Raw genomic sequence first — 26,623 nt, forward strand, 5'->3', positions numbered from 1 at the left:
GCACTTGTGGAGAGGTGGCATCCCGAGACCAACACCTTCTTCATGAGACAGGGGGAAATGACAGTGACTTTGGAGGATGTTGGCTATATTTTGGGTTTACCGGTTGATGGTCATGCATTAGTTGGAGACGGTCTGGACAGTGGTTTGGCATATTTTTCGAGACAATGGTTTGAGCCGTTGGATGAGGAGGAGGTGAAGGCGGGATGGGCCAGAGTCGGCATAAAGTACACATGGTTGTATCAGAGATATGGGAGGGCTGATCCGGGTCCCGATCCGAGGAGGAATGTTATCCACACAAAGGCATACCTGCTCATGGTCGTTGGTTCTGTTCTATTTCCTACCAGTAGTAGGAAGTGGTGCACCCGAAGTACATTGGACACCTCCGCTATCTTACGGGTGTGCAGAGTTGGTCTTGGGGTTCTGTGGTTCTTTCATATCAATATAAGGGGCTCGAGTATGCAACACAGAAAGGGGCCAAGAGGATTGCCTGTTGTACGTGGTTGTTACAGTTGTGGGCATATGAATGGTTCTTGATTGGGAGGCCTCTTCCTGATCCAATCAGGGATTCATATCCAGTAGCTGAGTTCTGGGCTAGGCCGGAAGATGAGGTGGTAGCTGAGGAGGAGGAGGCGGAGGCGGAGGAGAACCTATGGGGAAGAAGGGGAAGGAGGTGAAAGGGAAACAGGGGAAGGAGGTTAGGGGGAAGACGGTGACGGAGGTGAAGGAGGTTAGGGGTAAGGGTAGGGGAAGGGGAGGGAAGAGTAAGGTGCAGGCTGATGTTTTTCCTGATGATCCTATGGATGAGGATGTTCCTGGGACTGGGATTGTTGTTAAGAGAAAACGGGCTATCGGTAGGCGTGATAGTAGATTGGTGCCTCATCATAGTTTGCCACATTATAGAGGCGAGTTTGATGGAGTAGTAGTTGATATTGTGTCTTAGACGCCATATGCCCACTTTCACGAGGTGGAGGAGGATTTAGATGGGGATCATGATATATCGGCTGAGGATTGAGAGGCTCATTACTTTGGTCTTGCCAGGATTCCAGTGCTATGCTATGATGTTGTAGAGTATCAACATTCAGACAGGGTGATGAGACAGTTCGGGTTCAGACAGGGTATCCCACGGTCACATGTTGTAATAACCCCAATTTTTGGAAATTTTTGAAACCCTTATGAATAGTGTTTTTGCTGAATGAGAAAACTTTTCATGCCCCACTATGTAGGGATTCTGTTATGGATATTCTGAGATTTTATTAGTACTCTATATGGTATATAAGTGTATGTAAAGATCGTCAGAATCCAATTCCGAACACTTTGATTTTTTTCCCGGAAATCCACTAGATACGGAAAGAATTGAGTATAAGGTAACAAGATAAAAAGGATTTAAATTAAAGGAGTATAAGAGAGGATCATAAAAGGAATTTAATATATTGAGAAAGGTTAAGGAAACCTAAGTAATAAGATCCCGGGTATGATCCCTCAAACGATAAACGAAAACGAAAGTTAAGCGAACCGTATAACAGATCAGCGGTCATTAGGCAAGCAATTAGGAAGTTAATCAAAGAGATTAGAGGGGAGGATGTCATCCAACCAATGAGAAGAGGACAAAGAGGGAAAGATGATATCATAGCATGACATAAGCATGACATGGGAAGGAAGGAGATGTGGTTGAAGTAGAACCACACAAAGTTCAAGGTTAATAAGGTAATTAACCAAAACAAAACAAAAACAACCAACCAAAACAAATCAAAGCAAAACACAAAATCATTTCTTTCATTCAACCAAGAGTTGCTCTCGACTTTTTCATTTTTTAAGAAGCAAGAATTTCAAAATCCAAGATCCAAGCTTTGTTAAATCAAGAGGTAATTATCTAAGGTTCCTTATACATAGATATAGCTATCCCATGAGTTTAAGCTTCTAATTCCTTCAAAATCTCTTCCAATAAATCATGGAAGAAGATGGTGAATAGTGTTTTTCAAGAACTAAAATTTTTGTTCTTGAAGTTTTGTTTAGTTTAAGCTTGGATAAGGACTTTAGGGGTGATTCCAAGCCATTCTCTTGATTCTCCACTCTCCAAGGAAGGTATAAACTCCAAACCCTAGCTTTAGTTTTGAGTAATTAGGAATGAATATGATTGATATAGTATATGTGAAGCATGTTACTTGATTGTGTAAAGTTTGGTTGAGTTTGTAGAGCTTAGTTGGTTTTGTGGTATTTTTGGGGTTGTAAATCTTGATAATTAGTTAAGGAACCTAAGTAAAGCTTTTAGTTCATGTGGGGAATAAGTATAAATTTTTAATGTGGAGTTGTTGGGGCTGTTATGAGGTAGGATGGATGGATTTTTGATTGGGTTGTGAATTTGGATTGATTGGTGGTTGTTTTAGAATGGTTTAAATTTGGGAAATCGCGTAAACATAGCCGTCGTAATGCCCGATTTACTGTAGACTGTTTTTGTTCTTAACATCAGAACCCTTGAACTCACTGCTAGGTTTTGACCATTGCCATATTTAGATAGTTAATGTTATGAGCTTCGTTTTGATATGTGGTTCGTTTGATTCTGATGAACGGTTTAGGAGAAACGGCCGTTTTAAGTAACGACGTTTCGCGAACGAACCCTTACCCCTCGCCTTACTTTGAAACATAGGTTAAAGACCTTAAAGGACTAATTGAAGTATGAAACAATTATGTTAAGTGTGTTAGGCAGTTGGTAAGACACTCGCGAAGGAATCACCTTAAAACTCGTAATGGTTAAATTATTAAAAATGGTGGAGCCGAGGGTACTCGAGTGACTTAAGAGAATCAGTAAGCGCAAAACGAGCGTTAGAGTCTGAGTTGGTTAGAGTATAGATTTACAAGTGACTTTGGTTTAATTCCAACTTACTTGTTGCTTATAGGTTACCAGACTCGTCCCGAGCCATTCGTAACCCCCAGTCGCTCAGGCAAGTTTTCTACCCGTATAACTGTTGTTGTGATGTATATGTGTATATGCATGATCTTGCGATAAATGCATAGTTGTTATTAGCAAATTCTTGCGATATATTGTAGCATGTGATATGGTACATATGCATGCCTGTTTCGTATTCTAGCCATATATATCTGTTGGTTCAGTTGATAATACCTATGCTAGAGAATAGCGGTAATTTGCATATACCCTTAGTATAGGGACCCAAAGGTGAAAACATTTTCTAAAACCGGGAGTCGAGGATCCCGAGTAGATTTTATATATATATATTTATATATATATATGGTTATAGTTTTCAAAACTATTAATCGAATAAGGTTTATTCGAAAACTTTATTTTATTAATGAATATTATCTTGAATATTCATTCGAGGACTTATGACTCCTTTATATTATTCATTGAATATTACTTGGATATTCTTTTGCGGATGTATGACTCCTTTATTTTATTTAATGAATATTATTTATAATATTCATTCGAGGTGACTCCGCTTATTATTTATTAATATTCTTTATTTATTAAAGAATAATGTTCGATAATCAAACTTACTTTTGATATTCAAATAAAGATATTACTTTTGTATAAGTATATCTTTGATTATTTACTATTCATTTCAAGTATAAGTTTCAAAACTTCTACTTCAATTATTTTTATAAAGATTATTCTTTATGGAAATATTATTTAAATAATAATATTCAGATATTTTCTAATATATTGGGACTGATTTATTTTGTTAAATCAGCATCACTCCAAACATTCTTAAAAATGTTTTGCGAGTCTTCAAAATGATTTTTAAAAGTTAGAGCGGATCCCAAAACTCATTTTTATATTTAAGATCCTCCTTTCGAAGGGGATTTAAATACTCGCTCAAAACCTGAGGGATCCGGCTCTGTGGTGTGTTTTATATTCGCAACAAGGTTGCTGTTTTGTTAAATGAATTGATTACTTACCCAACACTCGAGAAGTAAAATTCTTGGAACAAGTTAATCCATTAACAGGCATCGCCTGGGAAATATCGGTGAGTTCTCCTTTCCAACTAGATACGACTTCTTGGTGGAGCCGTATCAACAAGTTTCTACTTGGGGAAAGGGGGAACGAGCTTTACGTTTCAGAGTCATGGATTTCATCTGAACTAGGAGTGGCGTAAGTGGTCGAGTGGCGCCGGCCCAGCCTTATTATATTGGCCCAAATGGCCTGGAAGTTCCGCTAAGGCGGTCCATTCCTTAGGAGTTCAGTGTTCGGTTGACAAGTAAATCCGACAGGTTCTCCTCTAAATGTAGAAAATGGTGGGGTTGCACTACTACGACTGATCATCGTAAGTGGTCTTCCTGGCGCGGCAAACTCCCGTAATGAGTTCATCATCCAATTGGATATTTCTGCAACACTACCCAGAGCACTTCGATAGAAAGGCTACGATTGGGCGATTGTTGAGTGTTGGCAGGTTCAAGTTTTCAAAATGATGTTTGCATCAAATGAAGTATCTCATAACTTCATTTTATTTTGATGATATTTTAAAGATTTAATCTATTCAAATCTGGTCTTGTAGTCTCATCTACGTGATGAACTTTTGAAACTAATTATAACTTGAACGGTGGTAGTTCAAGTAGTATTTGGAAAAGATATAAGAATATTGGAGTATCTTGTAACTTCATCTTTTAAACTTATATCTAGTAAATGATTATCTTATGCATGACAAAGATTTTCAGAAAAACGTTGAGACAAGGTTAGATATATGAGATCACCTTGCAACGATATTTTTATACAGTTATACACTGGAACTCTGTGTGTATTATGCATGGAAGAGGACTTCCAATATTTTGAAAAGTATATATGTATATATATACTGAACATTTTGCGACTTCATCGCATTAAGATATCAACTTGGTTCATTTCTTTTGACCAAGACCTTCATGAGTACTATGAGAAGGCTCATATATTGTTAATCATTATACATATTATTTTGGTGGGCTTGCTGCTCACCCTTGCTTTCTTCTTTCATCTCACAACATCAGATAGATAAGATGAACAGGACCAAGCTCCCAATTCGCGAGCGGATAGGAAACGTTCTGCAGCTTCCTATAGGCATTGAAGTCGTTGTAGCTAAGGTGAGAACTACCAATAGACTAGGCTTCAACTTTTGATGTACCAGATTTATGTATACTTATGAATTGTAATAATGGCAAAGAAAATTAAATTTATTCAGAAAACCTTTTAAGGTGTATTGGCAGATAATTGTGGAATAAAATGACTTGTGATTATTTTTGGATGTTCATCTCTGAGACTATAACGTGTGGTGTGTGTGTTTATTGTGGGGTCACAGTACAGAGTAGTTGATTAATTATTAAGATTGGGTGTTATTAAGGGAAATGGAACTCGTGACAACCCGGATCCCCGACCCCAGATTTGGGGGTGTTACAGAAGTGGTATCAGAGCTAAGCGTTATAAACCTCAGAGATGATGTGACGTTAAGATAATAACTAAGATAATAAGAACTCTTGCCAAGTTCATAATCGGGCTACCTAACGTAGTAATGACAGTTAAAACCTTTATGGGAACCCTTATAAATATCGTGATAGAAGCGTAGTTCGTTATCGTATATGGTAGTGGGACTCCGAACCCTGAGGTTGAGGAGTAACAGCGCGATGATGTTTTATTACTAATTGGAGATTGGATTGTGGATCCGATAGAGCGTCCTAACGCAGGATCGGATGATGTTGATATTGAGGATGTAGCGGTTGAGGATGTTATCCTAGAAGGGACAGTTGCTGAGGAGAATCCCATGGAGGATCCTGACAAGAATGAATAAAGGACCACTGATGAATTGATGACCATGGTTAGGTCGACTACCGGAGGTAGGATTGGTCGGTCACTACCGGAGGTTCGTTCAAGTTTGTAAAGATAGTAGCCCCCTTTAACACGGCTTACTCGTAAGACTGAGAGGTTCGAATGGACAGAAAAATGCGAGAACAGCTTTCAAGAACTAAAGCAAAGGGTGGTGACGGCCCCTATGTTGGCGTTGCCGGATGGAAAAGGAGATTTTGTGATTTGTAGTGACGTTTCGCATAAGGAATTAGGGTGCTTCTTATACAGCACAGCAAGATAATCGCGTCCGCATCAAGACAATTAAGGGAATATAAAATTCGATATCCCCACCCATGAGCTTGGGCTCATGGCAATAGTTTTGCCCTAAATATTGGAGGCACTACTTGTATGGAGAGAAGTGCGAGATTTACCTAAGCCATAAGTGCTCTAGTATATTTTTTACGCAGAAAGAGCTCAACATACGCCAAAGGAGGCGGTTAGAGCTAATCATGGATTACGATTATGAGATTCTTTATCATCCAGAGAAAGCCAAAATGGTGGTTAATGCCCTTAGTGTAAAGGAGAGACTCAAGATGATAATGTCTTTGGGAGAGTTGATAAGAGATTTTGAGAAAATGGAAATAGATATGAAGGTAACCGGAGCCGGTACCGAAAAGCTGTTTGAGATTGTAACACAGTCCGAATTATCGGAAAAGAACATATTATGCCAGAAAAAGTGATGAAGGAAGGCAAAGAGCCAACAATTAGATAAAAGATTAATACCGAGAAAGATGAGAAAGGAATAATGAGGTATTCCTACAGAATTTGGGTTCCAAATGTTCAAGAGCTTAAAGATGGGATCTTAAATGAAAGCTAGTTTGAGGAATATGATTTAGAGCAAAACCTGAACGTGATAGTCAGGGAGGTCGCCATCAAGATAGAATGAACCCATAACATAATGAAGTGGAAAATGAGGATTTAAAATGTATAAGATAACCCCAAGTATGGGAGAAGGATGAAACATTTCATACTAAGGAAACAGAAAGTCGAGTAAGGAAAGGAGACCCGAGACGGCACTCCTATACGAAAATTTATGGACCTGTCTAGACAGAACTTAGACTATTATCCTCAACCAATACCTTGAGGAAATAATGCGGTAGGAAATTCTTTCAGGACCTTTAAGTCTCTAAGCTCTCAGAGTTCCAAGGAACAGGTTGACCTAGTCGAGGCAAGAGCCTGGCTAAAGGAAATAGAGGAATCATTTGAGATTCTGAATGATTGATGAATCACAAAAGACTGTTTTTGTCACTTACCCTCCTAAGAGAGAGGCCACCCGCTGGTGAAAGGCCAAGGAAGGCACGAAGCAAGAGATTATAATAAACTGATTTAAGTTCAGTCAATTGTTTTCGGGAAAGTAATTCCCAAAGATACGGAGATAGTGTAAAAGCTTTGGAGATAGAACAAAAGCGGACGAGTATGATGAATTATGAATCTAAGTTGTAAAAGTTATCAAGATTCGTTCTGAGGACACGAATCCAGAATAACGGGATTTGAAATCAATGCTTATGTTGTGTTGGTTCATGAAATAATGATAAGAGAAAGAAAAATAAAAAGAAAATGAAGTGGAAAGGAATATAAAGGCAATAGAGTTTGAGGAATGATAAGGAAGTTGGGTATGAGGAAACCCTAAAGACTCGTAGCAATAGAAATAGAAAAGTATGTAATCGTCAGGATGAGGGTGATTCACCATGAGTTAAATTGATGGTTGAAGGCATAAGAGATACATATATTTTATCCCCTGTAAGTTGGGAGGATTTGAGGAAACCTTGAGATAGTTCGAAGGATAAATATTGAGACGCGGATAGACTGAGGAGACAAGGAAGTAAGAAATTAGGAAAATTGGATGAAGGAAGTGACCTTCAAGAATGTGAAGTGTAAGACCGGTGGCTTGATACCCAGGAAGGGAGATGCCAGGTATGAAAGATATCCCAACATTGAGATGACTGTTGAGATAAACAACAAAAGTAAATAAGGATTTATTAAGAAGAAGTTCACGTTGAACACGACCAATATCTTCCAGATCATCCATGTGATCATTACCAAATCAGGAAAGAAAAGCGGATAACCATTTTTATCTTTTGGAGGCCATGTGGATTGACCTTAACTTGAATAAGGATGCTATTGTGAAATTCGGTATAGACTATCGAGGTGGAAATGATTGAATAAGATACCCTTATCAGGGATATATGACTTTATTTATCCATGGAAGGATGCTTGTACCTTTTTAAAGGTGGAATTAAGGATAGAACCTCGGTAACTTAAAACTAATCCTAGGGGAATGCATAAAGGTTGGCATTTCACCCTTAATAGGGATAGTATGAGCTTTGACAGTATGAATTGGAAAGGATTAAGGTAATAATAACCTTTAAGGATCAGTGGAGAAATTTTTCAGAAGTATATAGACAATGATTCTGGTATTAGTAAATGGTATTTTGATATGCCCTGTATCTAAGGAATACAGGAGGAACGATTCAAGGATAACCCTAGAGGTTGTACAAGGAGAAAGGTAATATTCAAAATTCTCAAGAACAGAAATGTTGATAAAGGAAATATGACATAATTATAATGATGCCAAGTGGGGCACGTGTTAAACCACGAGAAGGTATGGATCGAACCAGTAATGGTCGAAGTTGTTCAGGGCAATTAGGACTTGAGATAAAAAGATGTTCTAATTATGATTGAGAGTCAGTCGTGACAGTGATTAACCTCTAAAGACTGAGGCAATAACTTATGGAAAAATGGTAATATTTTTTTTACTCATCAGATTTTAAGGAAAACATCTTCACATAAGCTGTGATTGAAATAAGGTAGAAAATTTATTTGGAGGTGGTTAAAATGACATTGACTGTAAGGAAATTTTACTATCAGGAAAGGCCAAAGAGGTGGCCGACACTTTAAAGGTAAGAGGATAATTATAGGCGCTTGTGCCAAAGGAATACAGTGATGATGGTTAAAGCTATGAAGGTTGTATTATGGTTTGGAAGATTGACATTCCTTCTGATGACTGTACAATACCCAACCGTAATAGTAGTTGGTAAAGGTTTAATTCGTGTAATCGCCATGAGCGGGCTATCTATCTCAGGAGATACTATCTTGAGATAAGCCAGGACCATGTTTCAAAAAGGACTAGACGAACCCTTGAGTTAAGTCTTCTATTTAAGGCATACGAGTAAGAATGGTATTAACCTGCTATCGTTGCTTTGATTGAAACTCTTCTGTAATTTTATCTACTTCATGTCATGTATGTATGTCAGGATCAGGAGTGTTCTTCATGAATCATGAATGGTGATTATGTTACCTCCTTAGAAGAATTTTATACGACATATATGGACTCCGTATGGTTACATATTAAGATTTCATGGAAAGTGAATGATGACAGTAGGTCAGTGGTGGACCATAGTAAGGCAGCAATGATTTTGCGAGTAATGAGCTGATTACAACCATGAGAGTTGTATTGGAATGGATGTTGAGATTAAGTACCACTAATCGGGTCGTGGTAGTGTATAAGTTATCATTGATAGACTAATTAAGTAGAGTATCTACCTATTGAATATTTATTCCTTCTTATCAATAGAGAGTCGTATTACTATAGGAGGAAGGTTGCGGTGCGAGCATAGAATCCTAGTAACGGTGATATATAGAATGAGATCCCAGATTCGATTTTCGATGTCGAGGGAGTTTCAAAGGTGATTGTGTATAAGCTCAAGGAAGAGCATGGGTCCATAGAATGATGGACAGGATAGCGAAAATATTTGGGCATGTGAAATGCGATGCGATAATACTTGATGTTGATATATATACATATATGTTTTGTTCTCCTATGACAAACCTCTATAGTTCAGAGGTAGGTTCCAAGCCAGATATTTTGTGCCGGTATATTTTTTCATATATACAATTCTCTTCAATTCGTTCTTTTTTCTTCTTTTCATTTCATGTAAGCTGAGAAGAACAACCCTTCCAGAAAGGGGAGGTATTGCCGAATGACTATCTATCTGTGTGATAGAAGCCTAGTAGGATACCATCTATTGTTTAATTGCTTGTCAAGTACTAAAGGCTGGCCACCTTCTGTACTAACTATGCAATGTAACAAGTGTTCATGATCATAGTGATCTCTCAATGAATTCTTTTACTTCTATATGATTGATCAAACTTTGGGAAATAGAAACAGCTGAAAAAGGAGTAATAAAGTTGTGGTAGTATTCGGAATGGAAACACATTCGTGATACTAAGGTTGGCATGGTTATTAAAAGGTTATAGAACGCTAATGAGCAAAAGTATAACCAGTATAATATTAGGAACGGAAGGTAGTAGCGATTACGAATTGGAAAAGAATGGGTATTGAGAAGCAAAAGCTCTAATGTTAAAAGCTATAATGAGAGTCTGTGCAATAGACTTGAAAGAATTTGGAATGATCACTTAACACGGATTGAGTTTTCTTACGATAATAGATCATATGTCAGTATTGAGATATCGCCTTATGAGATCCTTGAGGGAAGACAATGTCGATCTCCCTTATGTTAGGATGAAGTTATAGAGCGCAAGATGCTCGGACCCGCAGTAGTCCAAAGGATCAAGGATATAATAGATTTTAATCAGAGGACGGCTGGTAGTAGCCCAAGATGGGAACATGAAGTATGTTGATTTGACACGAAAGGACAAGGAATAGGAAGTAGGGGACCTAGTGTTGTTATAGGTATTCCCTTGGAAAGGAAGGATGAGGTTCGGAAAGAAAGGGAAGCTAAGTCCATGAATTGTTGGACCCTTCGATATATTAAGACATATTGGGAAGATAGCATATGAGCTAGCCCTACCCCCGAATATGTAGCAAGTTCATAACGTGTTCCACGTATCAATGTTAAGGAAGTGTAATTCGGATGCCAGATAAATAGGGGCATATGAGCACATAGACATGCAACCCGACGTAACCTATATGGAGCAACCAGGAAGGGTTAGAGAGTGAAAAGGAACAAGTGCTTAGGAGAAGGGTTATTAAACTAGGCAGAGTTGCTGGTGGGACCACAATGTGAGAAAATTTACTCGAGAGTTAGAAAGTGCAATGCTAAGAGAGTATCCCTATTCATTTTCTATCTGATTCCGGGACGGAATCCTTTTAAGGAGGGGAGACTGTAATAACCCCAATTTTTGGAAATTTTTGAAACCCTTATGAATAGTGTTTTTGCTGAATGAGAAAATTTTTCATGCCCCACTATGTAGGGATTCTGTTATGGATATTCTGAGATTTTATTAGTACTCTATATGGTATATAAGTGTATGTAAAGATCGTCAGAATCCAATTCCGAACACTTTGATTTTTTTCCCGGAAATCCACTAGATACGGAAAGAATTGAGTATAAGGTAACAGGATAAAAAGGATTTAAATTAAAGGAGTATAAGAGAGGATCATAAAAGGAATTTAATATATTGAGAAAGGTTAAGGAAACCTAAGTAATAAGATCCCGGGTATGATCCCTCAAACGATAAACGAAAACGAAAGTTAAGTGAACCGTATAACAGGTCAGCGGTCATTAGGCAAGCAATTAGGAAGTTAATCAAAGAGATTAGAGGGGAGGATGTCATCCAACCAATGAGAAGAGGACAAAAAGGGAAAGATGACATCATAGCATGACATAAGCATGACATGGGAAGGAAGGAGATGTGGTTGAAGTAGAACCACACAAAGTTCAAGGTTAATAAGGTAATTAACCAAAAAAAAACAAAAACAACCAACCAAAACAAATCAAAGCAAAACACAAAATCATTTCTTTCATTCAACCAAGAGTTGCTCTCGGCTTTTTCATTTTTAAGAAGCAAGAATTTCAAAATCCAAGATCCAAGCTTTGTTAAATCAAGAGGTAATTATCTAAGGTTCCTTATACATAGATATAGCTATCCCACGAGTTTAAGCTTCTAATTCCTTCACAATCTCTTCCAATAAATCATGGAAGAAGATGATGAATAGTGTTTTTCAAGAACTAAAATTTTTGTTCTTGAAGTTTTGTTTAGTTTAAGCTTGGATAAGGACTTTAAGGGTGATTCCAAGCCATTCTCTTGATTCTCCACTCTCCAAGGAAGGTATAAACTCCAAACCCTAGCTTTAGTTTTGAGTAATTAGGAATGAATATGATTGATATAGTATATGTGAAGCATGATGCTTGATTGGGTAAAGTTTGGTTGAGTTTGTAGAGCTTAGTTGGTTTTGTGGTATTTTTGGGGTTGTAAATCTTGATAATTAGTTAAGGAACCTAAGTAAAGCTTTTAGTTTATGTGGGGAATAAGTATAAATTGTTAATGTGGAGTTGTTGGGGCTGTTATGATGTAGGATGGATGGAGTTTTGATTGGGTTGTGAATTTGGATTGATTGGTGGTTGTTTTGGAATGGTTTAAATTTGGGAAATCGCGTAAACATAGCCGTCGTAATGCCCGATTTACCGTAGACTGTTTTTGTTCTTAACATCAGAACCCTTGAACTCACTGCTAGGTTTTGACCATTTCCATGTTTAGATATTTCATGTTACGAGCTTCGTTTTGATATGTGGTTCGTTTGATTCCGGTGAACGGTTTAGGAGAAACGACCGTTTTAAGTAACGACGTTTCGCGAACGAACCCTTACCCCTCGCCTTACTTTGAAACATAGGTTAAAGACCTTAAAGGACTAATTGAAGTATGAAACAATTATGTTAAGTGTGTTAGGCAGTTGGTAAGACACTCGCGAAGGAATCGCCTTAAAACTCGTAATGGTTAAATTATTAAAAATAGTGGAGCCGAGGGTACTCGAGTGACTTAAGAGAATCAGTAAGCGCAAAACGAGCGTTAGAGTCTGAGTTGGTTAGAGTATAGATTTACAAGTGACTTTGGTTTCATTCCAACTTACTTGTTGCTTATAGGTTACCAGACTCGTCCCGAGCCATTCGTAACCCCCAGTCGCTCAGGCAAGTTTTCTACCCGTATAACTGTTGTTGTGATGTATATGTGTATATGCATGATCTTGCGATAAATGCATAGTTGTTATTAGCAAATTCTTGCGATATATTGTAGCATGTGATATGGTACATATGCATGCCTATTTCGTATTCTTGCCATATATATCTATTGGTTCAGTTGATAATACCTATACTAGAGAATAGCGGTAATTTGCATATACCCTTAGTATAGGGACCCAAAGGTGAAAACATTTTCTAAAACCGGGAGTCGAGGATCCCGATTAGATTTTATATATATATATTTATATATATATGGTTATAGTTTTCAAAACTATTAATCGAATAAGGTTTATTCGATAACTTTATTTTATTAATGAATATTAACTTGAATATTCATTCGAGGACTTATGACTCCTTTATATTATTTATTGAATATTACTTGGATATTCATTTGAGGATGTATGACTCCTTTATTTTATTTAATGAATATTATTTATAATATTCATTCGAGGTGACTCCGCTTATTATTTATTAATATTCTTTATTTATTAAAGAATAATGTTCGATAATCAAACTTACTTTTGATATTCAAATAAAGATATTACTTTTGTATAAGTATATCTTTGATTATTTACTATTCATTTCAAGTATAAGTTTCAAAACTTCTACTTCAATTATTTTTATAAAGATTATTCTTTATGGAAATATTATTTAAATAATAATATTCAGATATTTTCTAATATATTGGGACTGATTTATTTTGTTAAATCAGCATCACTCCAAACATTTTTAAAAATGTTTTGCGAGTCTTCAAAATGATTTTTAAAAGTTAGAGCGGATCCCAAAACTCATTTTTATATTTAAGATCCTCCTTTCGAAGGGGATTTAAATACTCGCTCAAAACCTGAGGGATCCGGCTCTGTGGTGGTTTTATATTCGCAACAAGGTTGTTGTTTTGTTAAATGAATTGATTACTTACCCAACACTCGGGAAGTAAAATTCTTGGAACAAGTTAATCCATTAACAGGCATCGCCTGGGAAATATCGGTGAGTTCTCCTTTCCAACTAGATACGACTTCTTGGTGGAGCCGTATCAACAAGTTTCTACTTGGGGAAAGGGGGAACGAGCTTTACGTTTCAGAGTCATGGATTTCATCTGAACTAGGAGTGGCGTAAGTGGTCGAGTGGCGCCGGCCCAACCTTATTATATTGGCCCAAATGGCCTGGAAGTTCCGCTAAGGCGGTCCATTCCTTAGGAGTTCAGTGTTCGGTTGACAAGTAAATCCGACAGGTTCTCCTCTACATGTAGAAAATGGTGGGGCTGCACTACTACGACTGATCATCGTAATTGGTCTTCCTGGCGCGGAAAACTCCCGTAATGAGTTCATCATCCAATTGGATATTTCTGCAACACTATCCAGAGCACTTCGATAGAAAGGCTACGATTGGGCGATTGTTGAGTGTTGACAGGGTCAAGTTTTCAAAATGATATTTGCATCAAATGAAGTATCTCGTAACTTCATTTTATTTTGATGATATTTTAAAGATTTAATATATTCAAATCTGGTCTTGTAGTCTCATCTACGTGATAAACTTTTGAAACTAATTATAACTTGAACGGTGGTAGTTCAAGTAGTATTTGGAAAAGATATAAGTATATTGGAGTATCTTGTAACTTCATCTTTTAAACTTATATCTAGTAAATGATTATCTTATGCATGACAAAGATTTTCAGAAAAACGTTGAGACAAGGTTAGATATATGAGATCACCTTGCAACGATATTTTTATACAGTTATACACTGGAACTCTGTGTGTATTATGCATGGAAGAGGACTTCCAATATTTTGAAAAGTATATATGTATATATATACTGAATATTTTGCGACTTCATCGCATTAAGATATCAACTTGGTTCATTTCTTTTGACCAAGACCTTCATGAGTACTATGAGAAGGCTCATATATTGTTAATCATTATACATATTATTTTGGTGGGCTTGCTGCTCACCCTTGCTTTCTTCTTTCATCACACAACATCAGATAGACAAGATGAACAGGACCAAGCTCCCAATTCGCGAGCGGATAGGAAACGTTCTGCAGCTTCCTATAGGCATTGAAGTCGCTGTAGCTAAGGTGGGAACTACCAATAGACTAGGCTTCAACTTTTGATATACCAGATTTATGTATACTTATGAATTGTAATAATGGCAAAGAAAATGTAAATTTATTCAGAAAACCTTTTAAGGTGTATTGGCAGATAATTGTGGAATAAAATGACTTGTGATTATTTTTGGATGTTCATCTCTGAGACTATAACGTGTGGTGTGTGTGTTTATTGTGGGGTCACAGTACAGAGTAGTTGATTAATTATTAAGATTGGGTGTTATTAAGGGAAATGGAACTCGTGACAACCCGGATCCCCGATCCCAAATTTGGGGGTGTTACACATGTTAACATGACAGAGTATGGGAAGCATATGATTCTGTTTAATCCCTATGACTGGCGAGGTATATGGTTTGCTGAGATTGGTGAGTGAACCCGTTTTAGTCAGCACCCCGAGGTTGTAGTTGCTCATCAGCTAGACGCAGTGGATGACACAGGCTACATGCAGTGGTACTCGGGCATTACACAGATACGTGTTGGGAAGCCACAACCATTGCCAGAGCCACAGTACAGCACCCGGGCGTTGTTTAACAACTCGCAGGCATTTGACCTTGTAAGTTTGTTAATAATTGTTTCCCCGATATTTTTTAGAATTGTTTCCTCCTTTGCATTATAATAACATCTAATTATATGCCACAAATGTATTTTGCAGATACAGAAGGGGTTGGCATGTCTGCAAGCTATGGATAGTAGCATTCCCCCTGAGTATGAGCAGGAGTTTCGGAGGATTGCCCCTATGTTTCTTGAGCCGTACTATTGATTCATGCAGGATGTTAGAGGTCCGGCATATATGGCTCCAGTGTTCCAGCATATTTATCTTTCTCCCGAGGCGAGGAAGCCTAAAGTTGGAGAGACTCGAGTGGCCGGTGTAATTGACATGACACAGCCGTCTCAGCAGGTGTCACAGGCCCCGACACAGGCATCTGTATTTGCAGCAGGCTCGTCTTCCAGGGCTGAGAAGATGGATATCTACCTCCCCGTGGAAGAGAAATGGGATATAAATAAGAGACTAAAGTGGGAGAGGATGGACGCTATTAGGAGGGATTGGGGATGGGGTGGTTGGCCCGGGAGTGGTCCTATTAAACACGATCTTAAGTGGACCTTAGACACAAGTGTTATGCAGAGTTTGGAACCTAAAGGATGGCTAGATGATAGGATCATATATGCCTACATGGTATAATCTTTGACCTTCTTTCATTTATGTTCTTCTTTTTGTTTCATTTATAGTATAACATGTTTCTTGCAGTGGTTGTTGCGTGATCGTGAGGAGGACATAGCTGTCGCGGGGGTGTATCCGAGGATGCCTTCATACTACTTCATGGATCCACTTTTTATGGAGTTGGCGAAAAAAGTGGACTACTCACGTCCCTATTCTCCGAGGACCATGCATTTCTTTGTTAATTGGGCGAGTTGTGGGGTAGGTCCACCAATTAACCAGGTGGACTACATATTTCTTCCCGAAAACGTGAACCAGAACCATTGGATTCTCATGGTATTTTTGTGAAGAAATGGGGCATGATGGTACTTGATCCTATGAACTACAATGCTCAATATCCCGAAGAGGAAGAGTGCGTGGTAACAGTTCCTCGACGACACCTTATATTGTAATTTCTAAATCTTTCCTTATTGCTTTCGTGAACTTATGTTATTTTTTGTTGTGTGTTAGGTTGGAGTTGTTGGAGGAATGCTTCGCTATGTTGGCAAGAATAGAAATATCCCAGATGAAGAGCCTTTAGTTCATGTTTGGGATGCAATGCCTAAACAAGATAACTACTCAGATTGCGGTGTGTACGTGTGCAAATATATGGACTACACCTTGCAGGGATATGACCTGGCTAAAGTGTGTTGGGATGCCTCGGACGTGGAGATCTTTTGTTATAGGATTGCGAAGGAGCTTCAAAGAGGGATGTCTAAACCCATACCAACACATCGCATGAGGCAAAGGATGGAGAGGGTAGCCGGAAAGAGTAGTAGTTAGGTCATTCATCTAGTTGTGTAGTTTAGTTGAACTTATGACTTAATCTTATGCTTGTGTAGTGTAGTTGAACTTGTTTCGTTACATTTGAACATCATCGCGTCCCCTTTATTTGGTTTAATGACAATTGGCACTTGTTTCGTTTATATCGGTCGTTTATCGACCATATCCCTTTCCCGTCCCCTTTTTAGTTTTTTGTTTCTATTTTTTATTGATTTGTATATATAATGGCCCCCATACACTTGTGTGCAAATTTTAAAAGGTTTGGAGAAATTTCAAAATTTGAGGTTTTGTAAAAAATTTGGCGATTTGGGCTATATTTGGAGGGGTGCCTAAATTTGGCGAATTTTTTTTTTATATTTTACAGGTTGTTGTTGTTTGACTGTGTATAGACTATTGCTTATTTGGTTTGTATCCTGTAAAATAGGTGGGATGTGCCTTTCCAGAAGGAACATTTCAAAAAATCTTTATGCTCTTTCCTCGGAAAATAAGCGCGGAAGGGTTAACGCCTTCCGCGGTTATTTTCCGCGGAAAGGACAGAAAGATTCTGGAAATTTTATCCCCTATTTTATGTGAAATCTGTAAAATAATGATGTATTTCAACTATATGAACTGGATTATGCAATAAAATGTTGATTAGAATATCATTTATTATGACTTCCAAAATTTAAGAATTACTTGACTATAATGACTAGCATATGGTCATTTTGCCAACTTCGCATGTAAATTCCCATGCATGACAAGCATAAATATTACAAAATAAAGTTGCATTCTATTTCATATCACATTAAAAAAGTTGTGTTTCGACATAATAAGTTTTCTAATAATGGATCAATGACAAATTAGAAATTACATAATTGTCGCAATTCAAATCTAAATAAGTGCTTAACTTGTCTTGTTTGACAAAATTACATCGAAATATAAAAAAATACTTAAATAAAGGGAATTCTCATACGAGCTACCCTAACTAACTAAATATCTCTAAAAAGTTAGAGAAGCCACCCGATAGTCGGTGCGTTGAGACCCCGGGGGGCGTCTGCCCTGACAATGCATGTAACCCAATAGAACACAACAACACATCCTTCGCGGAGCACACCTTCAGTGACTTCTCTATGGATCTCGTGATCATTCCATATTGTGACGGGAATGGTGCTTGACCCGTCGTAGAGAGTGAATTTGCACCATGGTGCACGCCTCCAAGCCCATGCGGTGGTATCATCACCACGTAAGTGGGACACCCAACCCTTGACGTGATCAATGCGTACTTGGTCCCAGGTGGCACCCTCATGAGGCTTCAACTTACGTATGTCTGTGATTCTATCACATTTCACAATTTTACCGCCATCCCATTCGGACAGTCTTCAAGGGCCATCGGGGGAGTCCTTACCCAAGTTCAAAAACGGGAGAAAGTAAGGCGGCTCACTGCTCCAAACTCTTACAAACATGCAAGGAAGGGTTAACCAGTGGCATGCTTCGGCCCAAACCCTTGAACGGTATGCCTCTTCTTCTGCAGGGTGCAACTCCGGGTCTTCTTCCTCCACTAGGGGAGGTCCTTCGTTTAACCGTGCTAGTTCCTCGCTCCATTCACGAGCGATTACATCCAACTCACTAAATGTTGGTGACAAACAATCCTCGAATTCGGAGTCTGAGTCCGAGAATGTGTTGCTAACGTGAGACACCGACTCGTCATCCGAAGTATTGGTCATTTCACCTACATATAACAAGAACAAATGCATGTTACCAAAATGAGGTGGAACTACTAAAATCAATATAAGTGTAAAGGACGACAAAACAATATATAAGAGATTGTTATATAAAATTTGAATTACAATTGGCCACTTTGACTTTTTCTCAATTCTTCCAATTTCACTAAACATTTTCTAGCATCATGTCCCTCAATGTTGCAATGTCCGCATTTCCTTTTTTTCTTTGCAAGTTCCTCAACGGGACTTTTAATACGGTGCTCTTTTTTGCGTCCTTTGGTTTTCGAAACAACGGGGTCAAGAATAGTTTCATGTAACTTCTCTCCACTTTCTTGAGAAATTTTGGTATCAAATTCACTTCCAACACCTTCCACCCCATGAACGGGCATTTTCTCAATAATTTTGGTCTCTCGATTAATAACTCTCACGGCATACTCACAACGTTCCTTCGACGCCATGCAACTATGACTAAACCCCATAGTAAGTAAAGTCATGTGATTAAATCTTTCCGTTGGAGTCAAATCATGGGATGAGGCATCATCTCTGGGCATGTGATATGGCAACACACCATCAACTCTATTGGCATCCCTAGTCAACCTCCGTTTCACAAAATGTTCGGGTAATTCAGCAACACACCTCTTTGTCAACACAGCAATAATATGACGACACGGCATGCCCGAATGCTCAAACGTTCTACATATACAAGAACCCCGAAATGACAACTTGTTGAAGGTAACGAGATAAGTGGTTCTCTTATACTCAACCATTAATGGTCGATAACATTTGTAGTACGTATCCTCCACATCTTCTAAGGAACAGTCTCTATCCTTCTCCACAAAGTACTTTGCGGCCTCAACCAATTGCTCTTGAAATTTTTTGAACATCTCTTTCGTATAAATGGAAGCGGCATGTTGCTCCAAGGCGGTGTTCAGGCGCATACAATGAATTTTATGACGTGTATTATAATCCTCTTCTTTCTTACTCATAAATTATCTTTCTAACTCTTTTTGTGCACCCTCAACAAATTCTTTCAACCCCGTGCAAGACCCTACATAAGCATCAAAAAAGGCATTCATTCTTTCGCTTCTTGAAGTTGTTTTTTGACCCGCGGAAAAAATGTTACGTGTATAAGCATCAATCCACTTATGCTTCAATTTATACAAGTCTTGCAACCATGTATTATCCTTCAACTTGTACTTCAACATCAATGCTTTCCACCTCACCTCAAAAAAAATTTCGGTTAACGAGTGATATATGCAATTTTTGAAGTCACCTTTAAATTCCTCCTTTGCGTAGTATGTTGAGGGCTTCTCCGGAAATGTGTTACTAATATGCCACAAACACAACAAATGTGTCGTGTTCGGTAGTTGAGATTGAATTTCCCCCGCCATCCCTTGATCTTGATCGGTGATAATAGCCAAAGGTGCTTTTCCTTCAACGGCTTCTAACCAAGTACCCAAAACCCACTCAAATGTAGTCTTCAATTCATTACGCATTAGTGCAAAACTAAAGAGAACCGATTGATAGTGATGATTCACCCCGTGAACGGCACAAACGGCATAGCATACCTATTTGTTCGATATGTTGTGTCAAATGCAACCACATCACCAAAATTTTTGTAGGCCAACAACGACCGGGGGTCAACCCATAAAAGACACTTCAATCTTCCTTCTTCATCAATTAGAGTCTAAATAAAAAAATTTCCTCCACTTTCCTCTTCTAACCTATGTAACAAATCCAATCCCGCTTGCGCATCATTCACACCCAAATTATCTTTTTTAAAATCTCGCACGACATTTCTCAATTGTTGGGCATGAAACCCTACTTGCTCCTCTCCTCCATGCATTTTTCCAAATATATTCATTTGTTGTCTAGGCGCAATACCCGAAACATGTAAACTCTTAATTAAATTCTTTTGGGAGGCGGTTACATGTCGCTCCCTTTTAATCAAATTCATCTTAGAAGGCGACACAACATCGTGATTGTGATTTAACTCCAACGATGTTATCTCCCAATGCCTTGTATTTCGCCTATTAATCACATAGATCCTAAACTTACATCCACTTCTAGGAAGTTTATCTCTACGCCTTTTCTTCTTCTCACTACCGACACTTCCTATCAAAACTTCTTCATCCTCTACGGGTTCTTTATCGCGTTTTTCTCCCGCTAAATTATAAACATAAGTACGGGCATATATTGGTTTGTCCACACACCTTTGTGTATTTTGGATTTTAATTGCAAACCCATTTTTCAAAGCATAGGCCCTAAATACATTTTCGACGGCTACCAAATTAGGGAAATTTTGACTTAAGAAAGGAATTACAATATCTTCTTCCCCAACAACACTCTTATCCCTACTCTCACTACTCTCATGCACAAACTCACTATTTTCATGCAAATCTTCATTTTCAAATCTATGTTCACTAACATAAACATCTTCATCACAATCATCAACAAGGTTAACATAATTTACATTATCATTACGTAGGCAACTACCACTAATATCAACAACCTCACTATTTACAACATTATCATTTTTTTCTCAAAGCTTTTCTACCTTGAAACCGAGCAATCATCTTATCCATAACTACAACAAGAAAAAAGCAAGAAATTGAGTTTACCAAATATAATTAGTGAATAAAGATGAACAAAACAAAGAATTCCCCCAAATTTGCTCTCCAATTTGACAAATGTTGCACAGAAAGAAAAGTGTGATCGTTTTAGGGTTATAAACTGCGGAAAAAAAGCGCGGAAAGGGTAGCAGTCCGCGGAAAAAACCGCGGATAGGCGAAATTTTTTTTTTTTAATCGTGGCCGTTGGATTGTTCATCCAACGGCCAGGAGATAGTGTGTTGGTTAAGGATCCCCTGACACATGATTGTCAGGGAACAGGACCCTCGTTTAATATAATGAACATCTTTTTAGCCTAACAAATTTTAGAAAGAGCAGTTAAAACCTAAAAAAACCCAACAGACTTTTAGAAAGAGTAGCTAAAACCTAAAAAATTCGTAAACCTGAAATAAGTAATCGAGTTTAAATATAAATATAAGTATATAGGCTTTTAACTCAAAAGGAGACAAAGATTTGTCTCTAACAAATTCATTGCATCTCTCCATGACATTGAGAGCTCGAAATGCTTCCTTATTGTTTGGACTTAGGACCCCATCCTCCTGACAAGCTAATACCTCGAATGTGCTCGGACTTTTTTGTGGACTTTTATTACATTAATTCTTTCTTATCCTCATTCCCTAAATATTTTTTCTATTTGTGTTGAACACGTTTGTTAATGAATATTTTTTATTGTTAATATCTTTAATTTTGTATTAATATTAAATATAAAATTTTATTATATTAAACTACCGATAAATACGAATCCAACAAGATCACTCATGCATATATTGGATCTTATAGATTATACGTAAATTAGTAGTCAATCGCTTACCATGAATAATGTAAAAAGTCAAAACGAGAAATGTTTTTTGGGACGGACGGAGTATTAGTGAAATGATGGACAGCGTAATATTTCATATTAATAAAAATAAGAGTATTTGAAACATGTAATACATTGTTAGGTCTGATATGTATTGAGTTGTGGATCCGGAAGTGCAGATACACTTCCCGAGTTCCATATTTGTAGGCTCGACAATATAAGAATAAGATTATTTAAACCTTTATATATACTAATTAAACAATACATACATATATATATATATTACGTAAATAATTAATTTATTTCAGATCGCTAGATTTTTCGTACTGTCATGTGGTGGATTGTTGCGTCCTCGGTTGTAGGCTTGAATATATTAGATATGAAGCGAGTTTGAGGAGAATTATTGAAAAAAAATGTTTAGTTTTATCTCCCAAGTAGCTAGGAACTAATATAATTATATATTATTTGTAGTGAAATTGTTTGTTTTCTATAATTCGTAGATCATTTATATCGATAAGAGCATATTTTATAGAGTACCAATCAAAATAACGAAACATATCAAATCATCACAACTATTAATATATTTTTTTCTTTAATTGTATTTTTGGTATTTTTCTTATTATAATATTTCTTAGCTCCAATGATTGACAATTAAAATTATCAAAATATGAATATATATTATATATATATTTTAAAATATATAGAAAGTTATACGCGTTTAATGAGATATTTGTATTTTCCCAATCTTGAGAAGGTGTCAAAATATGCCAAAAATATAATGTCATTTTATATCACATGATATTTTAAACACCTTAGAACATCTCCAATGGGAAAAGCCTTAGCAAAAATATCATATGTGGCATAAATTATACATAATTTGTATAATTTTGAGAACTCCAATCATGCAGAACATTTAGCTAAAAATATAGCCAATGTGATTACGTTGGATAAATTTGTCGAATCTCTCCAGAACTATAACAAAACTGTAAACACAAATATAGTATTATAGTCAAGCCCCATTGGAGTACATCACCTACCTTACATGTTCAACAAATTTTACATAATTATTATTTTATATTATTTTAGCCAACCATTTTAGCTAATACTGTTGGAGATGCTCTTATTCGAGATTAGAAGTCTCCCCTTCAAATATTTTAAAGATTTTTACTCTTAGCCTTTAAGACTGTAACTGTTAAATCTACTGCTATTTTGGACGACGAACTCCATGGGCCTTGATCGCATCTGAGATGATTTTTAATTTTATCAACTAGGTCACAATACCTTGTCAAAATTTTGGGCTCTCCTACTTACATTTTGTCCGGGCTCTTTAATCTCATCCAATACAAATATGACAGCGAAATACTTGAGAATTTCCCCAGCCTTCTACTTCAATTTTGACAAATTATACGGGAAACATAACAAATTCGGCCTCCATTGGACTTCGAAGGCAATTCAAGGCCTTTTTTCTTCTTCAATATTTTCTCTCTGTGGTTTGTCCATCTATTTTGAAATCATACTAAATATAAATAGTCGCCTATTTTTTGCTTGAAAGATTAATCGTTTATTTAATAAACTTTTTGAAACATAGTATGTTTTAATAAATTAACAACTTACTAATGTAACATCCTCACGGTTTAAAGATATATAGATTGTATATATTGATATACACGTTCAAACTATATCGATAAAATGAATAGTTACTAGTCAATAATACGTATAAAATACGGGTCGAGATTAAAATAATATAAATATAGAAAGTTAAATTTAAAATTAGTATGATAACACACACATGATAGAATCTAATAATTTTATAAACATATAATTCTCCAAAATAGAAACTAGGACCGTAATCATCATATCTAATTATCGAGATTAAACCGAAGGCGAAAGCGTACCTGAATCCATACGACTATAATTGTAACGATATCTGAATCTGAATAATATTCTTGATTATTGTCTCCCTCAACCAAGTACTCCTTAGGGTTTTCTCATTGGCTCTCTCTAATAGTTAGAAAATAAGCTGTTACGTGTACTTGATATATTGGGGACTATAATCCTTTTGTATACCACCTAATTAAATCTCCCATTATAATTTAATTGGGCATGGTATTAGGTATCCACTTATTAGGTCCATACAATAAATTAAAATCTAATTGGGTTTCTTATTTGACCACTTATTTTAACCCAATATAATAAATAACAAATATAATTGATATATTTATATGTAGCCCATAATAATAATAATAATTATTAAAATAATAATAACAATCTTCCACTTGGGCTTCATATGAATTCAGAATCAATTATACCAAATTTTACTGCGCAACTTTATGCTATTCATCGTCCTTAGATTTTACCAAAACAATTCGGTCCATCTACTATATATGCATGAGATTCTGGCGGCATTCGTCACAAACTTTACGCGACTAAACCTTCCATGGTTACCACACAAATATATTCAACGACATGAATCAATGCATGAATAAGTGGCATGGAAATACATATAATGTGATCTATATAATGTGATCTATATAATAACTATTTTCAACTAGTCCTTAGTCAATTTCTAACGAGATTGATTCCAATTTTCTCAACTCAATGTTAAACCACAATAAGAAAATTGAACAAAAAGTAGAGTAACATTTAATAAAATTCCATCAACTGTATTTTGCAGAACATAAACAACTCAATGTTTATTACATAAGACACCAAAATACAAACTCCCACTAAACCAACGTATCACATAAGGTAACACCCATATGAGCAGTATGCTCGTGAAAAACCTTAGGTGTTAATGCCTTAGTGAGCGGATCCGCAATCATGGAGTTAGTGTCAATGTGTTCTATCACAATCTATCCACTCTGAATCTTTTCTTTAACAACTAGAAACTTCATATCTATATGTTTTGCATCTGTAGTGCTCCTATTATTGTTTGAATACTCCACTGCTGATTTATTATCACAAAATATTTTTAATGGTCTTTCAACACCATCAAGAATACGCAAACTAGTGATAAAGTTTTGCAGCCATAAAGCTTGATTGGATGCCACAAAACATGCTATATATTCTGCAGTCATGGTGGATGAAGTTATGCACGTCTGTTTGGCAGACCTCCATGAAATCGCTCCACCAGCCAGTAGATAAACATAGCCTGAAGTAGATTTTCTTTCATCTTTGCATCCTCCAAAGTCAGAATCTGAATATCCAATAATTTCTAGATGATCTGATGTCCTGTATGTGAGCATATAGTCTTTTGTTTTCTTCAAATACCGTAAGACTCGTTTCACTACTTTCCATTGCTCCATTCCCGGATTACTCAAATATCTTCCCAACATTCCAACAATGAATGCTATGTCAGGACGAGTACAAATTTGAGCATACATTAGGCTTCCCACTACCGATGCATATGGTATCCTTTGCATTTCCCATATCTCAAGTTCATTCTTGGGACACTGTTTGAGACTAAATCTGTCTCCTTTAGACAAAAAATTTAATTTACAATTGGTACTCGCCACACAATAATCAAGTATTAGCAATTAAATTTTGTCAAATAGTAGGCTTTTCTTTGGACCGACTTATTATTCACATGAAAACCTTAATATTGATACACACTTATTATCACAAGAATATTTTAATTTTGGCCAAATATTACCTTCCTTTGGGCCGATAAAATTTGCATAAAATTAAATATTCTATCATCACAATAATATTTTTAAATTATTTAATCTACACAAAAGAGGTCACTTTGGCGACATATTACTTCAATCAATTAACTTAAAAATATTCAACCACTTAAATAAATAAGTTATTAATAATTTGCCAACTATTAAATTTAACTCACAAAAATAATATATTCTTTACTTTCTATCTTACTAACCGAGCTATGTACATGTTCAACATCTTATAGTATCCCACTCAAGAAGAGACCTTAAATTATTAAATTGGGCAATCTCTTAATCTACCAGTAAAGAACAATGTATATTACATTTATATAAAATGGCCATTAACATCATGACTACAGAGTACTTGTAACTTTACCAGACTTGAATCTTGTACATATAAACATCCAAGAATGTAAAAGCTCTATTAAAATAATTCTCAGGAGGCTATAAAACCAAACTTACACATGAAACCCATATATTTGTAATCAAGTTAATTATTGTCTCATTCTTCCGAGAAAAGACAATAGAACATGTCATAAGGTGGGCTTAACCGATACATATAAAATTATATTATATAATCAATCATGTAAAGAAGCACAAATATCCATGACATGATAAACAATTAACTCAAATAAAAGTCATGTAAATGACTTGTATTCATGAAAGCCACAGAACAATCTACTTCCAATAAAATAAGCATCGCAGTTGAAGCAATAAAACTAAATCACACATATTAATTGTGTAAATTTTATCCGCAATCATCCTTATCGGAAAACAATAACTTAAATAAATCATATAAAAACTATGAATTAATTTCGCATAAATTAATTCCCAATAATCAAATATGAAGATGCTCTGATGCCAATTGATAGAATCAAATAATTTTATAAACATATAATTCTCCAAAATAGAGATAAGGATCGTAATCATCATATCTAATTATCGA

General features: G+C 36.5%; 2 protein-coding genes across 2 annotated transcripts; both read right to left on the reverse strand.

Moving 5' to 3' along the window:
- Positions 1 to 19,575: 19,575 nt before the first annotated feature.
- LOC141714181 (protein FAR-RED IMPAIRED RESPONSE 1-like) lies at positions 19,576 to 20,082 on the reverse strand. Its single transcript, XM_074517712.1, has one exon. It carries the CDS (start codon positions 20,080 to 20,082, stop codon positions 19,576 to 19,578), a length of 507 nt encoding a protein of 168 aa, XP_074373813.1.
- A 4,785-nt stretch (positions 20,083 to 24,867) lies between these two features.
- Positions 24,868 to 25,437, reverse strand: LOC141714182 (secreted RxLR effector protein 161-like). The gene has a single exon (XM_074517713.1). It carries the CDS (start codon positions 25,435 to 25,437, stop codon positions 24,868 to 24,870), a length of 570 nt encoding a protein of 189 aa, XP_074373814.1.
- Between the last annotated feature and the right edge of the window lie 1,186 nt (positions 25,438 to 26,623).

The sequence above is a fragment of the Apium graveolens genome, chromosome 3 (assembly GCF_009905375.1).
Source record: "Apium graveolens cultivar Ventura chromosome 3, ASM990537v1, whole genome shotgun sequence".
NCBI lineage: Eukaryota > Viridiplantae > Streptophyta > Magnoliopsida > Apiales > Apiaceae > Apium > Apium graveolens.